This window comes from Prionailurus bengalensis, chromosome B4, assembly GCF_016509475.1.
Source record: "Prionailurus bengalensis isolate Pbe53 chromosome B4, Fcat_Pben_1.1_paternal_pri, whole genome shotgun sequence".
Classification (NCBI taxonomy): domain Eukaryota; kingdom Metazoa; phylum Chordata; class Mammalia; order Carnivora; family Felidae; genus Prionailurus; species Prionailurus bengalensis.
Window position 1 is genome coordinate 17217461 of NC_057358.1, and position 23268 is coordinate 17240728.

At 40.2% G+C, this 23268-nt stretch overlaps 2 protein-coding genes across 10 annotated transcripts in view; one reads left to right on the top strand and one right to left on the bottom strand.

The window, feature by feature from the left end:
- CACNB2 (calcium voltage-gated channel auxiliary subunit beta 2) overlaps positions 1 to 7698 on the top strand; it is a 391422-nt gene extending 383724 nt beyond the window's left edge. For all 7 annotated transcript variants that reach the window (XM_043564393.1, XM_043564395.1, XM_043564394.1 and 4 more), the window contains 4 exons: positions 608 to 759; positions 2184 to 2279; positions 3259 to 3444; positions 4343 to 7698. In XM_043564393.1, the coding sequence (XP_043420328.1) occupies positions 608 to 759; positions 2184 to 2279; positions 3259 to 3444; positions 4343 to 4837 (929 nt within the window). In that variant the 3' untranslated portion in view covers positions 4838 to 7698. The remainder of the gene's footprint in view (positions 1 to 607; positions 760 to 2183; positions 2280 to 3258; positions 3445 to 4342) is intronic.
- Positions 1 to 23268, bottom strand: part of NSUN6 (NOP2/Sun RNA methyltransferase 6) — a 73193-nt gene that overhangs the window by 3331 nt on the left and 46594 nt on the right. Inside the window, exons 9-12 of one of the 3 annotated variants that reach the window (XM_043564400.1) lie at positions 15414 to 15562; positions 12259 to 12384; positions 9063 to 10546; positions 5947 to 6072 (exon numbers count right to left, since the gene is read on the bottom strand). In XM_043564400.1, the coding sequence (XP_043420335.1) occupies positions 10334 to 10546; positions 12259 to 12384; positions 15414 to 15562 (488 nt within the window). In that variant the 3' untranslated portion in view covers positions 5947 to 6072; positions 9063 to 10333. Of the gene's footprint in view, positions 1 to 5946; positions 6073 to 9062; positions 10547 to 12258; positions 12385 to 15413; positions 15563 to 23268 lie in introns of those variants that run through there. The other 2 variants (XM_043564401.1, XM_043564402.1) reach the window with 2 other exon arrangements.

The window sequence follows — 23268 nt, forward strand, 5'->3', positions numbered from 1 at the left end:
TGGAGAACTACCCTTTTAGAATAGGAATACTGCAGGGCCATTCGTCTGTTGGTAGAAGCCATGAAAAGTGTGTTTCTGGACAAGTTTGTTATAGATACCATTAACGTCTCTCCTGTTTTTAATGTTGTATTTCAGCTTGCTAATACATTTATCTAGATTATCATATCCAGAGAGCATACCAATAGGTAACAGTATAAACACAGATTAAGCTGATACAGTGAAAAGAAAGGTGGTGACAGTTGCTATGGTAACGTGGTCAGAAACAAACACATTGTTTCTATTTTACAACATTTTTATGAAATGATTTCACAGAGTGAAGTTTTACAGCACAAAAAGTAAGTCAGCACAGATAGCCAACTATTTTGATTCTCCTACTCAAACTGTTATACCGGAAGCAAATTTTATAGCTCGTTGAAAGAATTCCCTCAATTCTAAAGGTACTTTGGAGAGACAGCTCTTTCCAAAGGATACCTTTTATCAGCTCTGTTGCCTATGAACATTAACCTACTGGCTGTCCTACCTGCCTTCCAGGTGAAGAAACAGTGTAGCATTTTACTTTATTTCTATTGGGTCTAAAAATAATTGAACTCTGCTTCACCTTTTACAGCGGAAGTTCAGAGTGAAATCGAAAGGATTTTTGAACTTGCAAGAACATTGCAACTGGTAGTCCTTGACGCAGATACTATTAATCATCCAGCTCAACTTAGTAAAACTTCCTTGGCCCCCATTATAGTATACGTAAAGATTTCTTCTCCTAAGGTAAGTGGGGTTGTTATTGTCTGCTCTCTAATCACACTTCACTGTGGCGTTTATGTTGTGCTTTACACTCGTAAAAGGCTATGTTTCTAACATCAGGAGTGTGAAGAGACAGGGTAGTCAAGAGTTCTTAATATAAGCGAACACATGGCTTACAACAGTGATTCCTAAAAGTGTGGTCCCTGGTTTCCTGGAGGAAGGTTCTGAGAAACTTGCTGTGAGAGTCCACAAGGTCAAAATGATTTCCACAGTAATAGCGAGACATTATTTTCCTTTTTCAGTGTTGGGGCCTTTGCACTGATGGTGCAAAGGTGGGTAAAAGTTAAGTGTCCATGACTCGAGACTGGCACCAGACAGCACCCACAGTGAAGAAAACCACCACCGTGCAGTTGCACTGCGCAATGTCCTGACACAGGAGTAAAATTTGACTCTTCAATACAAGCCTTTTCAATATCCTGTGTAATGAAACAGGAAGTACATTTGAGAGTGCTTCAGCTACAGTTTTAGCAGTTAGCGATCTTGAGGACACTTCGCAATACAAACTCAAGTAGCTTCTTTTCTCATGGAACACCATTTTTATTTGAAAGAACAACTGGCATACTATGTTGATTCAGACTTGCTTATTTGGCAGATCTTTTCCCATTTGTCACCAGTGATAAAACTGAAGGTTTCAAACAAAAAAACAGAATTTCAGAAAATTCGAATCTACCTGAGAGCTTACCAGGTTCTCAAAAGACAGACTTTTCTGAGATTAGTGGTAATAGCAAATGTCTTCTTTTAAAAATGTGTCAGAAGATCTGAAGAACTCAGTGCACCATTGGTTTTCCAGATGATGAACGAATGATGTTACAAATCATGCCTAGTAAAAGATGCGTTCAAATTTCAAGACAGGGCAATGGAATTTAAGAGTAAGAGAAGTTCATGGATAGGGTGTTAGCTTTCACGCGCAGACTGTCGTGAAGAAAGTAGTTTGGTGTAACGTTAAAAGACAATATCCACAGTTACCTGCAAAGGCTACTAAAATACGCCTCCTCTTCTGAATTCCCTATCTGTTGAAGGATAAATTTCTTCACCTATTCCAACCAAAACAATACACAGTAGCAGGTTAAAAGTAAGTGTAGCTAGGAGACTTTGCAAAAAACTATAGATACTTGTCCAAAAATAAGTAATATGTTCACATGTAACAGGCGTATGTTCTAACGCTCTTGGGGTTCTCAATTTTTGTAAACATAAAGGAGCCACGAGACCAGAGGTTTGGTAAGCTTCGGCATAAGCTCCATGCCAGCTGGGTATTTTTTTTGAAGCCTGCACCTGACGTGTGTGTGAACGTGTTAATTCTGCAATCTTAGACATTTTGTAGCTCAGTCTATTGAGCTGCTTCTTCAGCTGAGTGCAGATGTTCTCCCGTTACACCTTATCTCGCACAGGTTTTACAAAGGTTAATAAAATCTCGAGGGAAATCTCAAGCCAAACACCTCAATGTCCAGATGGTAGCAGCAGACAAACTGGCTCAGTGTCCTCCGGTAAGTGGTCTCTCGGAACGGTACAATCCACTCCGCGTCCTCAGACCTGGCATCATATCCACAAGGCAAGCACACAAACACCGGACGGAATTCTCCCCACCGAGCCGTGGTCCTCACTCCCAAGAGGTGAACTGTCCCACCGGTTCCCACAAGCACTTGTCTAGATCATGGCTTACAAAAAGCTACAGTGCATTCCGTGGTGACCGTGCACTGTTAGTATCTAATTGTCTTAAATGAAACAAGATTGTGGTTTCAAAAATTTCGTTGCTAAAATGGATTTGGGATTACTATTCACTTCTAATAATAGGGAGCAAGTTGCTGGCTCTTAACAACTGAGAAATTGATTTGAGACCATGTAAAAACAAATTTCTGAACACTCAAAACACCTTCTTCCTTCTAATCCCTCCTTTACCTATCATGCTTTGGGACCCTAGATCACCTCTGGGTTGTTGTTTTGTTTTGATATGCAGGTATAGCAGAAGCTATAAGAGTTCTGATTATATTAATTTTCTATTGCTTACAATATTTTGAAGTTTGCACCCTGTCAAATCATCTGTGGTTTCAGCTTTTTTCTGCCAAATTTCATGTCCTAAACGGGCCTCAGTCGTTTCCAAGATTAAGTTTTTCATAGTCTCCATGTCAAAAAACAGGCCTCTTCTGTACTGTCCAGATTGTATTTTTGTTTTCTTGTTTTACTTCTCTTTTCTATCGTGTCCTAAACAACTTTCACGACACCTTTCATATTCTGGTGATTGCCACGGTTAAGCCTCGAGGGTTGTAAATGATGATCTCAGGCGGACAGACTGGCAATCAGACTCAGCAGGGCAGTCAGCCAGTTAGGTAAGGAGAAAGCAGGAGCACACGAGCAAATACAAAGTGGTGCAGCTCCTGAGCCCCTCCCTCGTGTGAGTGTGTGTGTGTGAAACTCACTCCGTGCGGGGCTGGCTAAGTGCGCCACCTCAAGTGTCTGTCTCTGCAGGAGCTGTTTGACGTGATCCTGGACGAGAACCAGCTGGAGGATGCTTGTGAGCACCTTGCCGACTATCTGGAGGCCTACTGGAAGGCCACCCACCCCCCCAGCAGCCATCTCCCCAACCCTCTCCTTAGCCGGACTTTAGCTACTTCGACTCTGCCTACGAGCCCCACTCAAGCCTCTAATTCACAGGTAAGAGGAGCTCTTCCGTACGCCCTAGAAACCGCGCGGCCTGAGGTCACATGGCCGGGACCCACTCCCAGTCCCCCAGCACAGCACTCCTTCCAGTTAGAGCGGCTCCATCCACACCGAGTCATTTACGGGTACACAGCTCCCACTGAAGATAGTAAACCAACCAGGTAAACAACATACTACAGACGTATGTAGACTTTAAAACTCCCTAACTACATGTTCTAGAAGACAAGGATAGAATTTCCTATACCATCTCTATAGCACAGCCATGGAATCAGACTGCCTGGGGTCACGTTCCCGCTCCACCGCTTACTCTGTATGTAAGTTTGGACAAGCTCCTCCCGTGCCCCTTGCCTCACGAAGACTGACGGCAGCCTGTCCCCTACGGCCGCTGCATTAATGAATTAATACACAAGACAGACTTAGGACAGTACATTCCTCATGCTAAGTGCTGTTGGGAGCACCTGTCGTTTTACTTTTCCCCCCTCAATCCAAAGCCAACATCTTAAGCATTTCTTATCTTCCCATGTGTATTCAGGTAGAGGTAGTTAAATGTGCACTCGTGTGCAGAAAATCCTCAGGGCCCTGAATCCGATTTGAACTCCAAGAGAACATATAAAAGGATCCCCTCCCCCCTTCATTTACTCATTAAGGGGAAAAAGAAAGTTCCTCTGTATGCTGTTGTAGGCTCTTACAAATTCAAGTCCAGTATAATGTAGTACAGACCTTAGAAATGCCACTGGGTGTTATCAGACCTACGGAGTAACTGCGTAGGTGAGATTTCATTCTAGAAACTTAGAGGGGAGTAAACCCGAATGCACGGGCTTGCTTTTCTGACATGTTAGTTCCTGACGCTCTGGCCTCGGCTCACGCCTGCGCTGGCTTCCTCCCGTGCCAGGGTTCTCAAGGAGATCCGAGGACTGCGCGCTCTGCTCCTGCCCGCTCCGCCTCCCAAGCTGAAGAAGAGCCCTGCCTGGAACCCGTCAAGAAACCCCACCACCGTTCTTCGTCCTCCGCCCAGCACCACAGCCATCGTGGTGGCACGAGTCGAGGCCTCTCCAGGCAGGAGACGTTTGACTCGGAAACCCAGGAGAGTCGAGACTCTGCCTACGTGGAGCCGAAGGAAGACTACCCCCCCGAACACGGGGACCACTACGCCCCACACCGCGACCACAACCACAGAGAGGAGCCCCACGGGAGCAGCGAGCACAGACACAGGGAAGCTCGACACCGTGCCAGGGACCTGGATCGAGAGCAGGACCACGGCGAGTGCAACAAACAGCGCGGCCGGCATAAATCCAAGGATCGCTACTGTGACAAGGATGGAGAAGGCATAGCCCGGAAACGGAACGAGGCTGGGGAGTGGAGCAGGGATGTTTACATCCGCCAGTGACTTCTGCCCTCTTGTGTGTTTGTTCTTTTTTTTTTAAGTCTTGTATGACACCATCCTCAGACTAAATCTCTGGGGTCTACATTGCAGTCCGATGTGATCTGTCTTGTATACTCTGTATTGCTGTTGCTTGAATAGCAATAGCATGATTGATAAGGAGTATTAATATACCTTTTTTTTTTTTTCCTTTTGCAAGTGCTACGTAAGTTGGCCTCGTATGGCTGCAGTGCTCCGGTTGTATACTGGACTTTTCAAAAACTGTTTGGGATAGCTGCCACTTGAACAAAATCTGTTGCCACCCCGGCGGCTTTAGTATTTTAAGAAACATAGTTGATGTTTTCAAAAATGTAGTTAATGTATCCAGCAAGCCAGAATTGGCCCAGATAAAAGTGGAATTTCCTGATTCTCCAGATTTTTAATATGTAGGCACCAGATCTGCATACTCATTTATCCATGGACCACTGTTTCTTGCTTGTACCTCTGGCTGACTAAATTTGGGGACAGATTCAGTCTTGCCTTACACAAAGGGGATCATAAAGTTAGAATCTATTTTCTATGTACTAGTACTGTGTACTGTATAGTTTGTAAATGTTATTTCTGCAAACACCTTCTTATGATAATTATATATATAATATATAAATATATATATATCAGTTTGATCACACTATTTTAGAGTCTTAATGCCAAGTCAGCAGATTTGCTTTATGAATTACAGGGACTAGAGATGCCCACCTTCAGGAAATTTGTTATATCGTCTAGACACCTACCCCCATTCTCGTAGAAAGTCTGTACATACTGTAAATACGCGTGATTGCTTGACTTGAAAAGGTTTGATTTCTGAATGTTTTACCATCCTTGTAAGTTTATAACTTTGACCATAAATTATGGTAAATATAACCAAACTCCAAAGGTTGTTCTAATCCATGCAGTTCACACTGATTGTGACAAACACGTCCTGAGTAGTTAGTGTCTTATGTCGCTGCACTGGACTTGAGCCGGACCTCCCTGTGTGCAAGTGCGTCTGTGTGCAAGTGCGGTACGAGTGTGCACGAGTGACTGAGATGGACCCGAGTGCTGAAGACTCGAGACTGATGACCTAGAATTCTACCCACCTGGCTTTGTATTTAATTGTGTTACGTGTCGCTTTAATAATCCGTTGAGCAGTCAGGGAATGTGAGGAAGCTCGCTGCCAAAGGTGACTAGGAAGGCATCCATGTGCTGGCTCCTTGTGTTTGCTCCTAGAGTAAGAACACAGGCAACTTTTAACTGTGAGTGTTTCACTGGAAATGTACAATCTTTGTGTGTTTGAGTATTTGTTTTAGTAAGAAATGTTTACACGGCTTGTAGAATTATTTCGTGGGAAAATAAATTTTTCTACCTTCTCCCACCTCCTTTTCTAAACCTTGCCTATCGTTCCTGTGGTCTGTCTCCCCCAGATTTACCCTTCATTCTGTTCCTTACCACCAACTCCGACACGTCAATGTCCGTCAAAACCCAGAAGTGCTTCTTACAACCAAAGTTTCTGCTCTTCAGAAGTAATCAGGGCAAAATGAGGGGACTTGAAGTGAACAAAACATTAAGAATATCTTCCTATGTTAGACACCTGCTCTGAAGGGGAGCCCGGAAGACGCTGTTCTCCACGCCTCAAAGATAGCACTGTCAGCAGCTCACAGTGTGGTTGCCACGCTAAGGCTAAAACCTTCTCCGTGTCACTTATGTGTCCATTTTGTCCAGTTATGACTGGACAGGTAAGACAGTATTAGGTGCGCGAGTACCTAGCACCTGAAGTTTGTCCCTGGAAAAGGCCCGCCTATAATTGCCTAACTTCAGATCTACACATTGTAAAATTATTATTAAGTCGGTTCATCTAGTTTTGTTCTGCTTCTTTGATTATTCCAGGTTCTTGCCAAATATTCTTGGAGCTTTATATGTAAAACTTTCACATTTAACTCCTTATTTCCCTCCCTGCACAGAAAAACTCAGTTTTACAAATGAGTTACACTTTAAGGGTTTTACCCGCTAATGGAAGAAACATTTTCCTCAGAATTCATCTTTTTGTTAATTAGCTCTGTACTGTTGACAAATTTATTTAGTGAAGATGAAAACGGTAGACGTAAACATTTTTGATGTAAAATATTCGTATCATTGGGAAACCATATTCCAGTTACAGTTACCTGTATAAAATATTTCTGAACTTTCATCCCGGTTAATGACTTTGGAATATTTAAATTCTTGAAATATAACTGGTATTTATCTTACTTGCTGCTACCACTAGTCTTTCAATGAGTCATGCCAACAGATTCCGGTTTTAAAATTTGTATCTGGATTCTTAATTTTTCACTTACTGTGAAACATAGTAGTCCAAATCAGAGTATTCCTCAAAAAAAATACATTGCAGGATTTGACATGAACATCTATATGTGTGTAAACAGTGTGTTCTAAATTTGTAAATGAAGAAATAATCCCAAGGGCAATGGGAGATTTACTGATTTGTGGAATGTAAAATTAGTCTCTTCACTCAGCAAAGGCTTAATCTTAACCTACTCAGTTGTAGAATCATGATCTTTGTAGTCGACCTAGAAAATGCTGGAAATGTCCTTAACAGTTCTGTGTTTTATTGTCAAATCCGTTTCAGTTTTTCCTATGCTCTTTCTCTACTGCTCATTTAAGTTACTGTTACAAAAAGGTGCTGCTAAATGTAGGATGTCTTAGTCATACTGTACTTTGGGACAATGCCACATTTTTAACATGGTCTGCTATGCATTCCTGTTAAACATTCACTGTCAGCTACACTGAACTGTTCAACAAATCTGGTTTAAAGTCATTCATATAAAACAAATAAAGAGCTGGCTTTCTGCACTGTTTACTAGTAGAAGTATTGATTGCCATTTTAGGGATGATTCTGATAGTTGAGAATACGTCCTGTTTTCAACACCAGTGCCCACGTGTGGAGCAGCTCTCTCAAGGGCAACGCTAATCACTGACGTTACTTTAGCGACGTGCCCGTGATGTCAGATCAAATGATCACGTACAGTAGGTAAAGATCCTTTAAGATCGAGCAATCTTTCTCCTACATTAGTTTTACATGTGTGGCAATTCTTGATTCAGATTGTTTTTATTATTCCCTCGTTTTTAAAATGAAGACCCATCTTGATGTCAAATTTAAATCCTCACCCTCATCCCTCCGCTCAATGATACAATGCTACTAGTCTTGGACACTAATCTTATTTCCATGCCAAGGGTCACACTGTTGGAGAAAACAGCCACTAGATCGTTCTGGGTCAATTATTTAATTCTGGTTAAATTGTATTTTCAACGACTTGTACTTCACTTTACGATTTAAAGTAAACTATGGCACAGGGTTTTGAAGTAAAATGTACTCACTGTTAAACTGAAATGTTTTTGTTTCACAAGAATATGTTAACCCTAAGTATGTTAAGAGATAATATATTAATTGTCCTCCACATTTCCCAGATTTTTTCCCCTTTTGTTCTATTATATTTTTCTCAAACTTAAGTCCTTTAAATGTGTTTTATTTTCCAATCTGCCCTACTTTTTGAAGGAAAGAAACCCACTGAAACTGTCTATGTCAAAGCAACAATTTTTAACAATATTCTTTGTCCTGCTGTTTTTAATATGCAAATATTTTTCATCAGTTTTGCCTGCATTGTTTGTATTTTGACAGTTGTCAGTGTTAATCAACAGTTTACATGTTTACTGCTGGGCTCCCGGTCTGTGATTTTCATCCCAGCTTAGCACAAAAGGCTTTGCAGAAAGCAAGGGAAGAAATGGATTTTTTAAAACACACCGGAAGTCTGGAGAAATGTGCTGAGCTCTAGAGACAGAAGTGCCACAGGTAAACGTGTTTCTCTTTAGTCCAATGACATCTACTGGATAAAAGGCAGAATGAAGGATATAAAGAAGTCAGTCACACATCTGAATCTTATGGAGCTTGATATATCTTTTCCCCCATTAAATAAGCACGTATTGATGATCTGCTCTAAAGTGGCGACAGAAAAAACAGGGTTCTTGCCTCCAAGACTTTCCCAAGCATGGGGGGAGGGGTAAAGGGCATGGCCAGGAAACTAAGAGTGAGTGTGTCAAGTACCATGCCAGCAGCAGAAGTAGGTCCTAGGGATATACGGAAAGACAGAAATGCCTAAGCCAACCTCAGAGAAGGATATTCAAGAAAGGCTTCTTCAAAGAAGAGGCCTGCTAAAGAGCTTACCTGATCCAAGTGACCTTGCAATCTTGATGGGACACAATAGATAGAAGAAATTCTGAACAGAAACCTAGGAGGGAAAAAAAAGAAACTATCAGGTAGTTGTTCCCAGTTGTCCACCTTATATGCCCAAGGCTGAGAAATTCTGAGATGATTCCAAAGGAAGTTAATAAAACATTTAGATGTATTTAATACTATATAAGGGCTGGGTATTGAGTACTTAAATATATCTTATCTAAAAAGCAATAGGATGAAGCAAGCCTAAGGTTATAATTTTTAGAGCAGTCACATTGCTGCTAACAGCGGCATGTCTGGTCACTTTTAGGGGATGTTCTGGATTTTGCTGGATTCCAGATTTGATCATGAGGTACCCTTTTTTTGTCTTCATCTACCATACTCACAGTTGCTTTGTCTGATGTTGGGAGTTCTGTGAATGTGTTGATGTTCAACAGAACACCAAAGCTTGGCTCTAAGGGTCAAGCCAGTTCCCCCAGTTATCACAATAACTTGCAGAACAGGTATTCCAGGGGATGGTGAAAGGTACCCAAACTGTGGAATACTCTCATAATTTTAATCTACGGAGTGAAGAAAACATTGTAGTTTTCAGTTTAAAAGCATGAAAAAAAAAAAAACATGGTGAAGACACACTACCATTTAGGAGAGGTCCAGATTTCACTTCAAAGAGTTGACTGATCAAACAGTAAGCAGAAAACCTCAGATAAAATGCTCACCTCAGTTATGAGTACATGAAAAACGTTCTAGTTCCCAGGCCCTGAATTTTTAGAAAACTACCACCCCTTAGGAACTCTCAGGAACAAAACACTACTTTTTATCAAATTAAGTATTACTCATTTTATTCTTCTTGTTATCACAGATTTTAACATTAAAAATGATTTGTATTCTTCGTACATTAAAACACAAAACCCCAAATGAAAATATGCTCCAGATATCTGTAGGCATCTCATTTTCTTTATACTGTGCTAAATCTTTAAGAAAACACATATTTTAAACACAAAATATAATCTTGTACCACCCCCCAACTACCTCCTCCGTGAAGCGGTCTCTTAATCAAGCCTCTTGCTCCCTGGTACAACAGCTGGCAGCCTTTTCTGTTTCCTTAGCAACTATGTCATCAATCACCAGGCCTGACAACAGTTTGATTAAAAAAAAAAAACCAAAAAAAAAAAAAAAACACAAACGGAGGGAGGAAAGGAAGGAAGGAAGAAAACCAAACAAAACCATAGAGCTAATGTTTGGAACTTTTGTTTCTATGGATCCTACGTGCTTTTGCATTTTATGAATTTTGCAATAAAAAAACCTATACAATCTTTATTTGCCAGCCAAATCATGTCTTCTATTCTGGCATCTCTGAGAGAAGCGATGTCAGTGTCCCGAACTGGCACAACAGATGGATCAAATCGCTGCAGCTGTTTCAATTGTTCAGATGATAGGCCGGCTCCCATCATTCCTTCTCCTCCAATCTGTGGTTCCTGGGTGGAGAAAAGGAAAAAAATACGAATATCCTATAATTAGTAAGTGTGCCTGTGTACAATTTAAAAGACAAAATTGAGGTATAAGTACCACCAATTCCAAAAATAGATAAGTGTTATCTCTGTGGAATATACGTGCGGTTTTTCTCGGTGGTAACAAATGGTCACCTGATGAATGACTATCTGTTAGGACCCATCTGCTCATCAAGTACTGCAGCTTTGCCACATTTTAGCTGTATGTATTTTTTTTTTTAATGTTTATTTTTGAGAGAGAGGAAGAGAGACAGTGCGCGAGCAGGAGAGGGAGACACAGAATCTGAAGCAGCTCCAGGCTCTGAGCTGTCGGCACAGAGTCCAACGCGGGGCTCGAACTCAGCAACCATGAGATCATGGCCTGAGCCGAAGTTGGACACTTAACTGACTGAGTCGCCCAGGCAGCCCTGGCTTTGTGGTGTTAAGCAAGTAACTTTACCTGTCTCCTCATCTACGAAACAGATCAAGTACTCAGTTCTAAGACTTCAAGAAGGTGGTGGTATGCCCGGCATACAGTGGCCAATCAGTGAAACATCATTATCAACAACAGTAATAAATACAAATTCAGCTTTATCATCACATTCCCCAAAGCGGACCTAAAGGTGCCTTTCTCTGACCCACACCAATTGGATGATAAAAGTCTTCTATTGTTGTTTTTAAATGTACTAGAACAATTATTACAAAGAGATAAAGTAAGACTGTGTTAGTTGGTTTAGAATACAGAATCATAAGGAACTGAGTGATATGTGTGAACCATGACCGCAAAAGATCGACAATCCTAACTTCAGTCACCAATGCTAAAACGTTTACGTACTACTGAAAACCTATCGTTTATTAACTCCTGGGCAGAAAGTTTCTCTCTCTTTTAGGTATATATTGTGTTGGATATACATACACACACACACATAAAATTCAAGTGAATTCTGAAGTCTTCCTTTCCTCTACAAAGCAGTTATCTTAACTTCTGAGTCTAGAAACCATCTCTCAATTTTTATTCATATATCCCAATTACCTATTAGAATTCTGTACAGGAAGGTTACTGAGGTTAGATGTTCAATGTATCTAACTGAATGTGAGTATTGTTACATATTTAAATTAATCTCAAACATCATGAGGTAAACATATAGTCATAATATAGTTTTGATAAAAACCAAAACAGGTCAAATAAAGTGTAAGAAAACTTTTAAAATGTTCCATATTTTATGTAACAAATTGTGAAGAAGCAGTAATCCTGAACCATTTTCTCCCCTCTGCTAGTCTTCGGATATCCCAGTTATTACAGCTTACTTGATTGAGAAAAAAAAATGCTCGACATACTCCATACCAGCAAAATGTAGGACCAGGAGAGGAAAGGAATAAACAACTCTTTAGGAAAAAAAAGGTCTGTATAAACTGAACAAGAGCCACAGGTGAAAGAAACCTGTAACACAAGTACACCTGAGCTCTGTCGCATTTTAACACAATGGCAAAGAACGAAGACGGGGAAAAACTGCTGGGACGTGGAAATTCTCTGTTCAGTGTCAAATGGATCTCACTGGAGGAACATGCTTGTCTATTGCAGTATTTGTTTCTGAAGTTTCGCTGGACACAGTTTTTCATATGACAACCTCGTGTTTATCACCACACTCATGATTCTGTGATTTGTCACATTACACAGAGAAAACCGAACTTACTCATACCTGGGGCTGAAGCTGGAGGCAAGGAAAGGTTGCGAGGGCCCAGGCAACCTGTTCTTCGTTTTCCGCCAGTGTGATGGTGCACGTGCTGTAAACCAGCACGCCCCCCGGCTTCAGCAGCTCAACTGCCTAAACAAACATGTGATCAGACTACGGGTGTACCACAAGGCAAAATCAACATTTTACAGGATTTTGTATCTATAGGACACCTTTCAAGTGTTTGGGATAAATGTTCTGTATGATCAAGACTCTCTGAGTCGAGTGTTCCAGCCCAGGTGCATTTCACGCTCTTGGAACTGTTAGTGCACTGAAACCAAGACTTTCCTAAATGTAAGCATTCACTTTCACTACTTTAGATACCCCTTTTTATGCCCAAAATCACACATGTACACTTTGTAAGCCATCCTCCTTTCTGAACTCTGTACTCATGTACTCAATCGCCTTCTCCATTTGTCTACTATCGAATTTGACGTGTCTCAAACTGAACACCTGTCTTCCAAGACCTTTTAGAGAAGTGCTATTTTCAGGCCCCCAACTGGAGATGATCTTTTACGCCTCTCTTTCTCCTGCACTCCCATCCGCTAGCAAATTCCATTGGCTCTACCTTTAAAATATATCCAGAGTTTGGCCACCTCCCCTGTCATCATTCTGGTCCAACCTACACCGTCTTTCGCCTCCTTCTCAGCCTACCTGCTTCCTTGTCTGCCCTCCTACAATCATCTCCAGACAGCAGCCAGAGAGCAGTGTTTTTAAAACTTGTCACTTCTCAGCTCAAAACCCTTCAAATGTCTTATCACTTGTGGTCCAAGCCCAGGTTCTTACGGTGGCTTTCAAAGCCCTACACAGAGCAGGCCTCTGGCTGCCCTTCTGACACGCCTCGCTCACTCTGCTTTAGCAACACTGGCCTCTGCTGTTCCGGAACACACAGGGCACAGGCCCACCTCTCTGCGTTGCTTCCTCACAATCTTATCTCTGTGTATATGTCACCTTTCCAGGACTGCCCTCCCTGACCATCCCAGGTAAAACTACAACTACTCAAATCCAGCAATCCTACCTTCCCTTCTTTAGTCGGCTCTGTTACTATACATAATAACTTACTCATCTGTTTATATCTTCCTCCCCATTTGGAATAGACACTCCATGAATAAGGCAGGGGTTGTCATTTTTTCACGGCTATATTGATAGCACCCAGAACAGTCCATATTGTGTTATGGACTCACTCAGTCCCATATTTAAAACTCAGTCACTCAGGTGCCCCAATATTTAAAAACATTTTAACGAAAATCTTTAAAATACATCCTATACATAGTATACTATTATACACACACACCACACACACACACACACACACACACACACACACACACACACACTATATGCCATCTGGTATTTATAAGTATTAATAAACTATATAATAATATATACCATCTATACTACATATATGTATTTTTATTACATATAGTATATATTTGTGCCTTCTTAACTAGAGTATGCTGATGAAAATTTAAACTTTGTAAATGTGTGCCAGTTACTGTTTTAAGCATTTTACATGGATTTTCTCAATTTACTTATAACCATGAGGCATAGTTACTATCTCCAATGAGGTGACCCTATCAGGTGGATTTATAGTCCCCATTTCTCATATAAAGAAAACAATGTACCTAAAGTCACTCGTGTGGAAGCTGCACAGTTCCAAACAAGATAGTGTCTGATTATAAAGTCCACGTTCTCCAACAACACAACTCCGTACTAAACGGCAAATGTGCTATATTCTGAACTCTCTCTCGTAGCTATTCCTTTTCATTGAGATCACTGCATCTACTCCTAAGAAACCTTTTAAAATGTTCTTTCTGCTTTGACCTAAAAAAGAACAAAAAGCCCAGTCTTTTAAAACAGTGTCTTAATTTTACCCTCAACTCAGAGTGGGTTTCAACCATAAGTAAAGCTTCCTTTTTGCTGTTTGCTGTTTTAACTTCCAGGATGTGCTCTTTGAAGACTGAAGAAAAAGTTAAATAAATACCCTGAGTGCCACCTTTGGGTATAAAAGGAGATACTAGAGAGATGAACAGAAACATGCTCAAAGGTAACTTTAGAGACTGCATAATCACAGTGTACCCATTTGCTGCAGCCTATGCATTTATAATCGCAGGGCTGAGAGAAAATAACAAAGTCATCTTTGATCAAATGCTCTCTACATTCTGCGAAATCCACTGAATCACGTTTGCAAGCCGGAAAGAAATCCTCAAATGTTCTATTTGGGTTTCTCTTGAAACGTGCTAGAGACCAGTGAAATTAGCCAAGTTTTTACGGTTCTTCTATATTCTACACTGAATGGTCACTTCTCATTTTTATTGATGTGTTTCCCTTCTCCTGGACTCTTCCCATTTCTAATACACTATCGAAGATGATCCAGGAACCCTATAAAAAAAAGAGTAACTCATTTATATCCCATTCTTTACACATCAGTTAGCAACTATGATGTTAACAACTCAGTGACTTCTTAAGATGTATCAGAATGTTGGAGACCCATTAAATGTCTCAGTGAAGAAATTCTGCCTCTGCCTGTAATAAAGAGTGATCAACACAAATGAAAGCTTCATTATTTAAACTAGGTTTTCTCTGTCCTTTTCCATGTGATAAAACAACATAAAACTTGACATTTTAACCATTTGTAAGTGTACAGTTCAGGGGCATTAAGTACATTCACACTGTCTGCACCCATCACCATCACCCATCTCCAGAACTTTTCAGTTTCCCAAATGCAAACTCTGTACCCATTTTAAACACTAATTCCCCATCCCTCCAGCCCCTGGTAATCTTTCTTCTACTTTCTATCTCTAAGAATGTTCCTATTCTAGTTACCTCATAGAAATGGAAACAGACAGTATTTATCTTTCTGTGTCTGGCTTATACCACTTGGCGTAAGTTCCCAAAGTTCATTCATGTTGTGCCAGAATTTCCTTCCTGTGGAAAGCTGAGTAATATTCTATTATACGTGTACACATTTTCTTATCCATTCACCTGTTGATAGACAAGTGGGTCGTTTCCCTATTTTGGTTATTGTGAGAAATGCTGCTATGAACACTGCTTCTCGGTCTTTGAAACATCAAAGTAGCGAAGGTCAACTTTTTTTTTCATATCAAAGAATCATCACCTACCACAGTAAAGAGTTTTCTCTGTAATGGCTGATATGATGTCACTTCTTTCAAAGTCCAAGAACAAGCCATGTTTGGTCTCTGTCCCATTCCACTGCATGGTGCATCAAGAAGAATTCGGTCAAAAGATTCTCGTAAGAATGGAGGTTTTCCTGTGAAGAGAATTATAAACATACTTGTTATGTGCCTATAGGTGTAGAATAGAAAACTCCTGACATAGGGGTGCCTGGGTGACTTAAGTCTGATGAGAGTCCGACTTCGGCTCAGGTCGTGATCTCACAGCTTGTGAGTTCGAGCCCCGTGTCAGGCTCTCTGCTCTCAGCACAGAGCCCACTTCGATCCTCTGTCTCCCTCTCTCTCTCTGCCCCTCTCCTGCTCATGCTCTCTCTCACAAAAAAAAAAAAAAAAAAAAAAAAACCCATATATATATATATATATATATATTTAAATAAAAAAAAAGAAAACTCCTGAGATAGAACCAATTATCAGAAATTTAAAATCATCATCTAGACTACAAAGAAAAACAATTTCTCCTTTCAAGTAGCTGGTAAAACGAATTCTGACATATGTAAAATGGTTAATGTAATTATTATAATTGAGGGTTATTCTGTTGACACAGTGCAAATTAAGGCCTAATCATATGAGACTTTGTATCCCCAATGTCACAAGCCACAATTCATCAGAGCGAGGACCTGGAATTCATTCTAGTCATACTGAGAGCGGACACTTCTCTCAGCAATCCCTACTGCAGACAGCCCCCCAAAAGAATACCTGTTAGGTTCTAGTCAAATATACTGGTTCTGAGGTTCCTCACTCTCCTCGCTTTTGTGGCCATCAGCAAGGCTATGCTCTAGAGTATCTCCTTGTATCACATGAATAATTTTCTCCGCTCTGACTTGAGTTATTTAGTGTTACTGGAGAAAATCATGAAACCGGTCTGTTTATATATTTCTGCTATTTAATAACTGCAAGATATTGCTGCTGACTGCCCTCACAGGAAGCCAGCTGACTGCCCACGGGAACCACAGCAATGTTCTGAGAACCACAAGATCACCTGCTTTTCTCTGACTGCACAACTGTCATACATGAGCTCTTATCAATTTAACTCATCTCCACCTATAACCTGCATTCTCACCCACAGTCTCAGAAGATCTTCTCAAAGTAAACAATTATTTTTAAGGTTTTTGGTACATATTGAAAAAATGCTCCAGAAAGATTATAGCAATTTACACTTTCATTACGATTATACTCATTCTCCTAAAAATCTTCATCAAAGAAGTTATTATTATCGTTGTTGTTTTTTCATTGGCCATTTCTATTTTTCCTTTATATGGTCACCTTTCTTGTTTTGTCCTTTTTCTACTTAGACTGTTGGCTTTTTCTTACTGATCAGAAGAGCTGCAGGGGTAGTAGCTGCTTTCTGCACATGATTAGCTCCAGGATGTTTCGATGATCTCCTTTTGCTTTTCCAGCTCTCCAACATCGATTTAACACGTTCCTTACACTGTTTTTTTTATACCAAATTGTCTCTCTTAGAAAACCAAAAACTCTCCCACGGCTACCTAAATCTCTTGAATAAACTCCTTACACTAACAAATAAAGACCTCTTCTCTAGCTTCTCGACTACTCCATGTACTTCCCTAGCTACCTTTCTCAGTACTCAGCCACATTCACCAATGTTAAAAAAAAAAACAAACCAAAAAACCCACATCACTTTGTTACCCAAAAATGTCATGAGCTTTGCTATTTCCATGCTTCTGCTAATTCTATTTTCCTGAGATGCCCCAGCACTCATTTCCACTTGTCAAAATGCTATCTACCCTTTCAAGCCCTAACAAACGTCACCTCCTCAACCTAAACTCTTTTTTCTATTGTCCCTAGAAGAAGTAATCCATTCCTCTGAGTTGCCATAGCATTAGGTATCTTTTGGATGTACATATATATTTTTTCCTGAGAGAGGGAGAGCAGGTGAGCGTATGAGCAGGGAAAAGATGTAGAGGGAGGAGAGAATCTTAAGCAGGCTCCATGCTCGGCACAGAGCTCAACATGGGACTTGATACCATGACCCTGGGATCGTGACCTGAGCTGCAATCAAGAGTTGAGTGAGCCACGCAGGCACCCCTTGGATGTAGAGTCTCATACACACTAGCGTTCAAGTGATACTTCCATCTAGACACTGAAAATTCCTAAAAAACAGGACAAGCAAGCCCACAAGATACCTTTGTATGGACTAGAATTAAGGTATGCGTATCTCTAGGTTAACATAGTTCTGCACCATGATAAACAGAGCACAGGCTGGCCTTCAGCCCCTCAACATATCCCCCAGCCAGGCACCCTTGTACAGAGCAGAAGCAAATGCCATGGCCTTGACAGGGATAGGGACAATGCCAACTCACTGAACTCACTGTTCTTAATAATTACCATTTTCACAGAAAGCAGTGGGTAATTATACAAAAATTGAGACATTCCTAAAAATATTCTAGACCTGTCTTAGATGAGACTAAGATCACCAAATGACCACAAAGATACATGGTCCAAGAGAAATCTCTCTTGTTCAAAACTAGAAAGCCATGAAATGAACATTTAAGGCTTGTATGCAGTTTAGGAGTACCCAAATTTTTATTTATCCAAAGCTTTTTCTCAACATATATTCTTAGAACAACCTTTAGTGATTTCTAAAATTGCATTCGTTTGGAGTGGTGTGTAATTTAAGAGCAATTTTATGATGGAAACAATAAGACTGGGACAACATTTGGAATGAGGGGATACAGACCTTCTCCCCAGTGCAAGAATTATAACTGGTAAAAACTGTAACAAAAGCGAAAACCACCATTTAAAGTCTCTAGAAAATGCCTGGGACAGACATCAAATGAAGAAACACTTATTAAAGAAAATCTAAGAAATGTGAGTATCTGTGGTATCTGAGCCACAATCCACTCACACACACTCTCTCTCAAAAAATTAACATTAAAAATTATAAAATAAAATCACCTTAGTATGCAACATAAGAATTTTAATCATATTAATTCAATTTACGGAGCAGGTAAAAGTCACCCTGAAGTAAACGGGAAGAATTATTGATTTTGTGCTCTTTCATTTTTCAAGTCAGTATTTATTCCACGTCCAGCTAACAATTTTTGTGCATAAAATTTATGCACTAGGAATACAAATTATTTAAAACTGTGAAAAAATTATATTTTCCAAAGATAGCTATGCCAATACCTTCCATCCCACATGCCCTTCAATTTGACATTGACTCTTCTCCCACAAGAGGTGGGGTCTAATGTTCCTTTTCTTTTATTGTGGACAAGAGCAGAACTGATACTAAATGACTTCTGGACTAAGTCATAAAAGGTTGATACAGCTTCTGCCTGGGGCTCTTAGGACACTCATTCTCAGAACCTAAGCCACTTGGTCTGAGAAAGCCCAGTCGGTACACATGGGAGAGGCCACGTGTAGGTCCTATCTGAGAACCACCATCAACCTCCAGACATGCACGTGACAGATAAAGCTTTTGAGATGACGCTTCCCTCAGGTACCCAGTGACTGCTAATTGTGTCAGATACTCAAAGTGGGAACCACTCAGAGGTCCCAGTCATTCCCTCAAACTGTGAGAAATAATAATAAGATCACTGTGTTAGGTCACTAAGTGACGAAATGATTTGTTACAACAGCAGTTCATACCCAGAACTGTTTAAAAATCAAAACCACCCTGCAACTTGAAATCAGTGCATGGTTAAGAAGCCACTGAATCAACTTCTTGCCACCTTAAACTACACACCTCACTCATCCGCTCAGAGGACTTCGAACTCTTTCAACTTAAAAAGAAAAGAAAAATTTTATTAACTAAAAGGAACTCAGAAAACACGGGGCGGGGGGGGGGGGTTGTTAAATGGCAGAATAGGAAGATCTTGAGCTCACCTTATACCACAGACACTAAACCAACAACTGTATCTACTGCAACCGATTAGGAAAATCTGAAGACTGGGAGAAGAGACCTTCCGCAGCTAGTCACAGAGAGAAGGCCATCTCAGAAAGGGTAAGAGGGGTGGAGACAAGGTCAATAACCAAACTCCTCGTGTGAAAAACCACAAAAGGAAGGGACATCACAAACATAGAGGAGTGAGTGGATCAGAACCCACAGCAGGCAACCTCAGTCCTGGGCACTTACTGGGAACATGAGTCTTCACGATATCTGGCTTTGAAAATCAGCAGAGCCTAAAAATGGGAGCTCTGACAATCAGGCGATATCAGTTGATTTTTCAAGAGAAACTCTGCAGCCCAGAAGGATGCCTTCAAAGTGCTGAAAGGAAAAACCTACAACCCAAAATACTCTACCCAGCAAAGTTATCTTGAAGCAGAAATGAGGGAGAGATAAAGAGTTTCCTGGACAAGCAAAAGTTAAAAGAGTTTATCACCACTAAACCAGCCTTATAAGAACTGTTAAAAGGAATTCCTTAAGAGGTAAGAAAAGCCTGTAACTAGAAGAAAAATATAAAAGGAAAAAAACTTCACTGGTAAAAGCAAACATAGAGTGACCATAGTAAATTAATCACTTATAAAGCTAGTATGGAGGCTAAAACATTAATGTTGGGAAATCACATCTACCAAAATCAGTCAAGGAATATACAAAATAAAAAGACATAAATATGATATCATATACATAAAATGAAAGGGGAGTCAAAATTTATGCTTTTAGAATGTGTTCAAGGGACGCCTGGATGGCTCAGTTGGTTGAATGCCTGACTCTTGATTTCAGCTCAGGTCATGCATGATCCCTGGGGATATGGGATCGAGCCCTGAATCTGGCTTCACACTAAGCATGGAGTCTATCATCTATCCCCTCCACCACCACCGCCCCCCCCCAACTCATGCCCTTTTTTTTTAATTTTATTTTTTATTTTTTAAAATTTACATCCAAATTAGTTAGCAAATAGTGAAACAATGATTTCAGGAGTAGATCCCTTAATGCCCCTTACCCATTTAGCCTCTCCCCCTTCTCACAACCCCTCCAGTAACCCTCAGTTTGTTCTCCATCTTTATGAGTCTCTTCTGTTTTGTCCCCCTCCCTGTTTTTATATTATTTTGGCTTCCCTTATGTTCATCTGTTTTGTTTCTTAAAGTCCTCATATGAGTGAAGTCATATGGTTTTTGTCTTTTTCTGACTAATTTCATTTAGCATAATACCCTCCAGTTCCATGCACGTAGTTGCAAATGGCAAGATTTCATTCTTTTTGATTGCCGAGTAATACACCATTGTACATATATATACCATATCTTCTTTATCCATTCATCCATCGATGGACATTTGGGCTCTTTCCATACTTTGGCTATTGTTGATTGTGCTGCTATAAACATGGGGGTGCATGTGTGCCTTTGAAACAGCACACCTGTATCACGTGGATAAATGCCTACTAGTGCAATTGCTGGGTCGTAGGGTAGTTCTATTTTTAGTTTTTTGAGGAACCTCCATACTGTTTTCCAGAGTGGCTGCACCAGCTTGCATTGCCACCAACAATGCAAAAGAGATCCTCTTTCTCCGCATCCTCGCCAACGTCTGTTGTTGCCTGAGTTGTTCATGTTAGCCATTCTGACAGGTGTAAAGTGATATCTCATTGTGGTTTTGATTTGTACTTCCTTGATGATGAGTGATGCTGAGCATTTTTTCATGTGTCTGTTGGCCATCTGGATGTCTTCTTTGGAGAAGTATTTATCCATGTCTTTTGCCCATTTCTTCACTGGGTTATTTGTTTTTTGCTTGCTGAGTTTGATAAGTTCTTTCTAGATTTTGGATACTAACCCTTTATTGACATGTCATTTGCAAACATCTTCTCCCATTCTGTTGGTTGCCATTAAGTTTTGCTGATTGTCTCCTTCGCTGTGCAGAAGCTTTTTATTTTGATGAGGTCCCAGTACTTCACTTTGCTTTTGTTTCCCTTGCCTCCAGAGACGTGTTGAATAAGAAGTTGCTGCGGCCAAGATCAAAGAGGTTGTTGCCTGCTTTCTCCTCGAGGATTTTGATGGCTTCCTGTCTTACACTGAGGTCTTTCATCCATTTTGAGTTTATTTTTTGTGTATGGTGTAAGAAAGTGGTCCAGGTTCATTCTTCTGCAAGTTGCTGTCCAGTTTTCCCAGCACCACTTGCTGAAGAGACTGTCTTTATTCCATTGGATATTCTTTCCTGCTTTGTCAAAGTTTAGTTGACCATACGTTTGTGGGTCCATTTCTGGGTTCTCTATTCTGTTCCATTGATCTGAGTGTCTGTTCTTGGGCCAGTACCATACTGTCTTGGTAATTACAGCTTTGTAGTATAGTTTGAAGTCCACAATTGTGATGCCTCCTGTTTTGGTTTTGTTTTTCAAGATTGCTTTGGCTATTCGGGGTCTTTTCTGGTTCCATACAAATTTTAGGATTATGTGTTCTAGCTCTGTGAAGAATGCTGGTGTTACTCTGAGAGGGATTGCACTGAATATGTAGATTGCTTTGGGTAGTATCGACATTTTAACAATATTTGTTCTTCCTACCCAGGAGCATGGAATCTTTTTCCATTTCTTTGTGTCTTCTTCTATTTTTTTCACAAGCTTTCAGTGTATAGATTTCCGTGTATAGATTTCAGTTTTCAGTGTGTAGATTTTTCACCTCTTTGGTTAGATTTATTCCTAGGTATTTTATGGTTTCTTGTGCAATGGTAAATGGGATCAATTCCTTGATTTCTCTTTCTGTCACTTCATTGTTGGTGTATAGGAATGCAACCGATTTCTGTGTGTTGATTTTATATCCTGCAACTTTGCTGAATTCATGAATCAATTCTAGCAGTTTTTTGGTGGAATCTTTTGGGTTTTCCATATAGAGTATCATATCATCTGCGAAGAGTGAAAGTTTGACCTCCTCCGGCCGATTTGGATGCCTTTTATTTCTTTGTGTTGTCTGACTGCAGAGGCTAAGACTTCCAATACTATGTTGAATAACAGTGGCAAGAGTGGACATCCCTGTCTTGTTCCTGACCTTCAGGGGAAAGCTGTCAGTTCTTCCCCATTGAGGATGATATTAGTGTTGGGTAGTTCATATATGGCTTTTATGATCTCAAGATATGCTCCTTCTATCCCTACTTTCTTGAGGGTTTTTATCAAGAAAGGATGGTGTATTTTGTCAAATGCTTTCTCTGCATCTATTGAGAGGATCATATGGTTCTTTTCCTTTCTTTTATTGATGTGATGAATCACGTTAATTGTTTTGCGGATATTGAACCAGCCCTAGATCCCAGGTATAAATCCCGCTTGGTCGTGGTGAAAAACTTTTTTAATATATTGTTGGAGCCGGTTGGCTAATATCTTGTTGAGGATTTTTGCATCCATGTTCATCAGGGAAATTGGTCTGTAGTTCTCCTTTTTAGTGGGGTCTCTGTCTGGCTTTGGAATCAAGGTAATGCTGGCTTCATAGAAAGAATTTGGGAGTTTTCTTTCTGTTTCTAATTTTTGGAACAGTTTCAAGGGAATAGGTATTAACTCTTCCTTAAATGTTTGGTAGAATTCCCCTGGAAAGCCTTCTGGTCCTGGACTCTTGTTTTTGGGGAGATTTTGATTACTAATTCGATTTCCTTACTGGTTTTGGGTCTGTTCAAATTTTCTATTTCTTCCTGTTTCAGTTTTGGTAATGTATATGTTTCTAGGAATTTGTCCATTTCTTCCAGATTGCCTATTTTATTGGCAAAAAATTGCTCATAATATTCTCCTATTATTGTTTTTATTTCTGTTGTTTTGGTTGTGATCTCTCCTCTTTCATTCTTGATTTTACTTATTTGGGTCCTTCCCTTTTTCTTCTGGATCAAACTGGCTAGTGGTTTATCAATTTTGTTAAT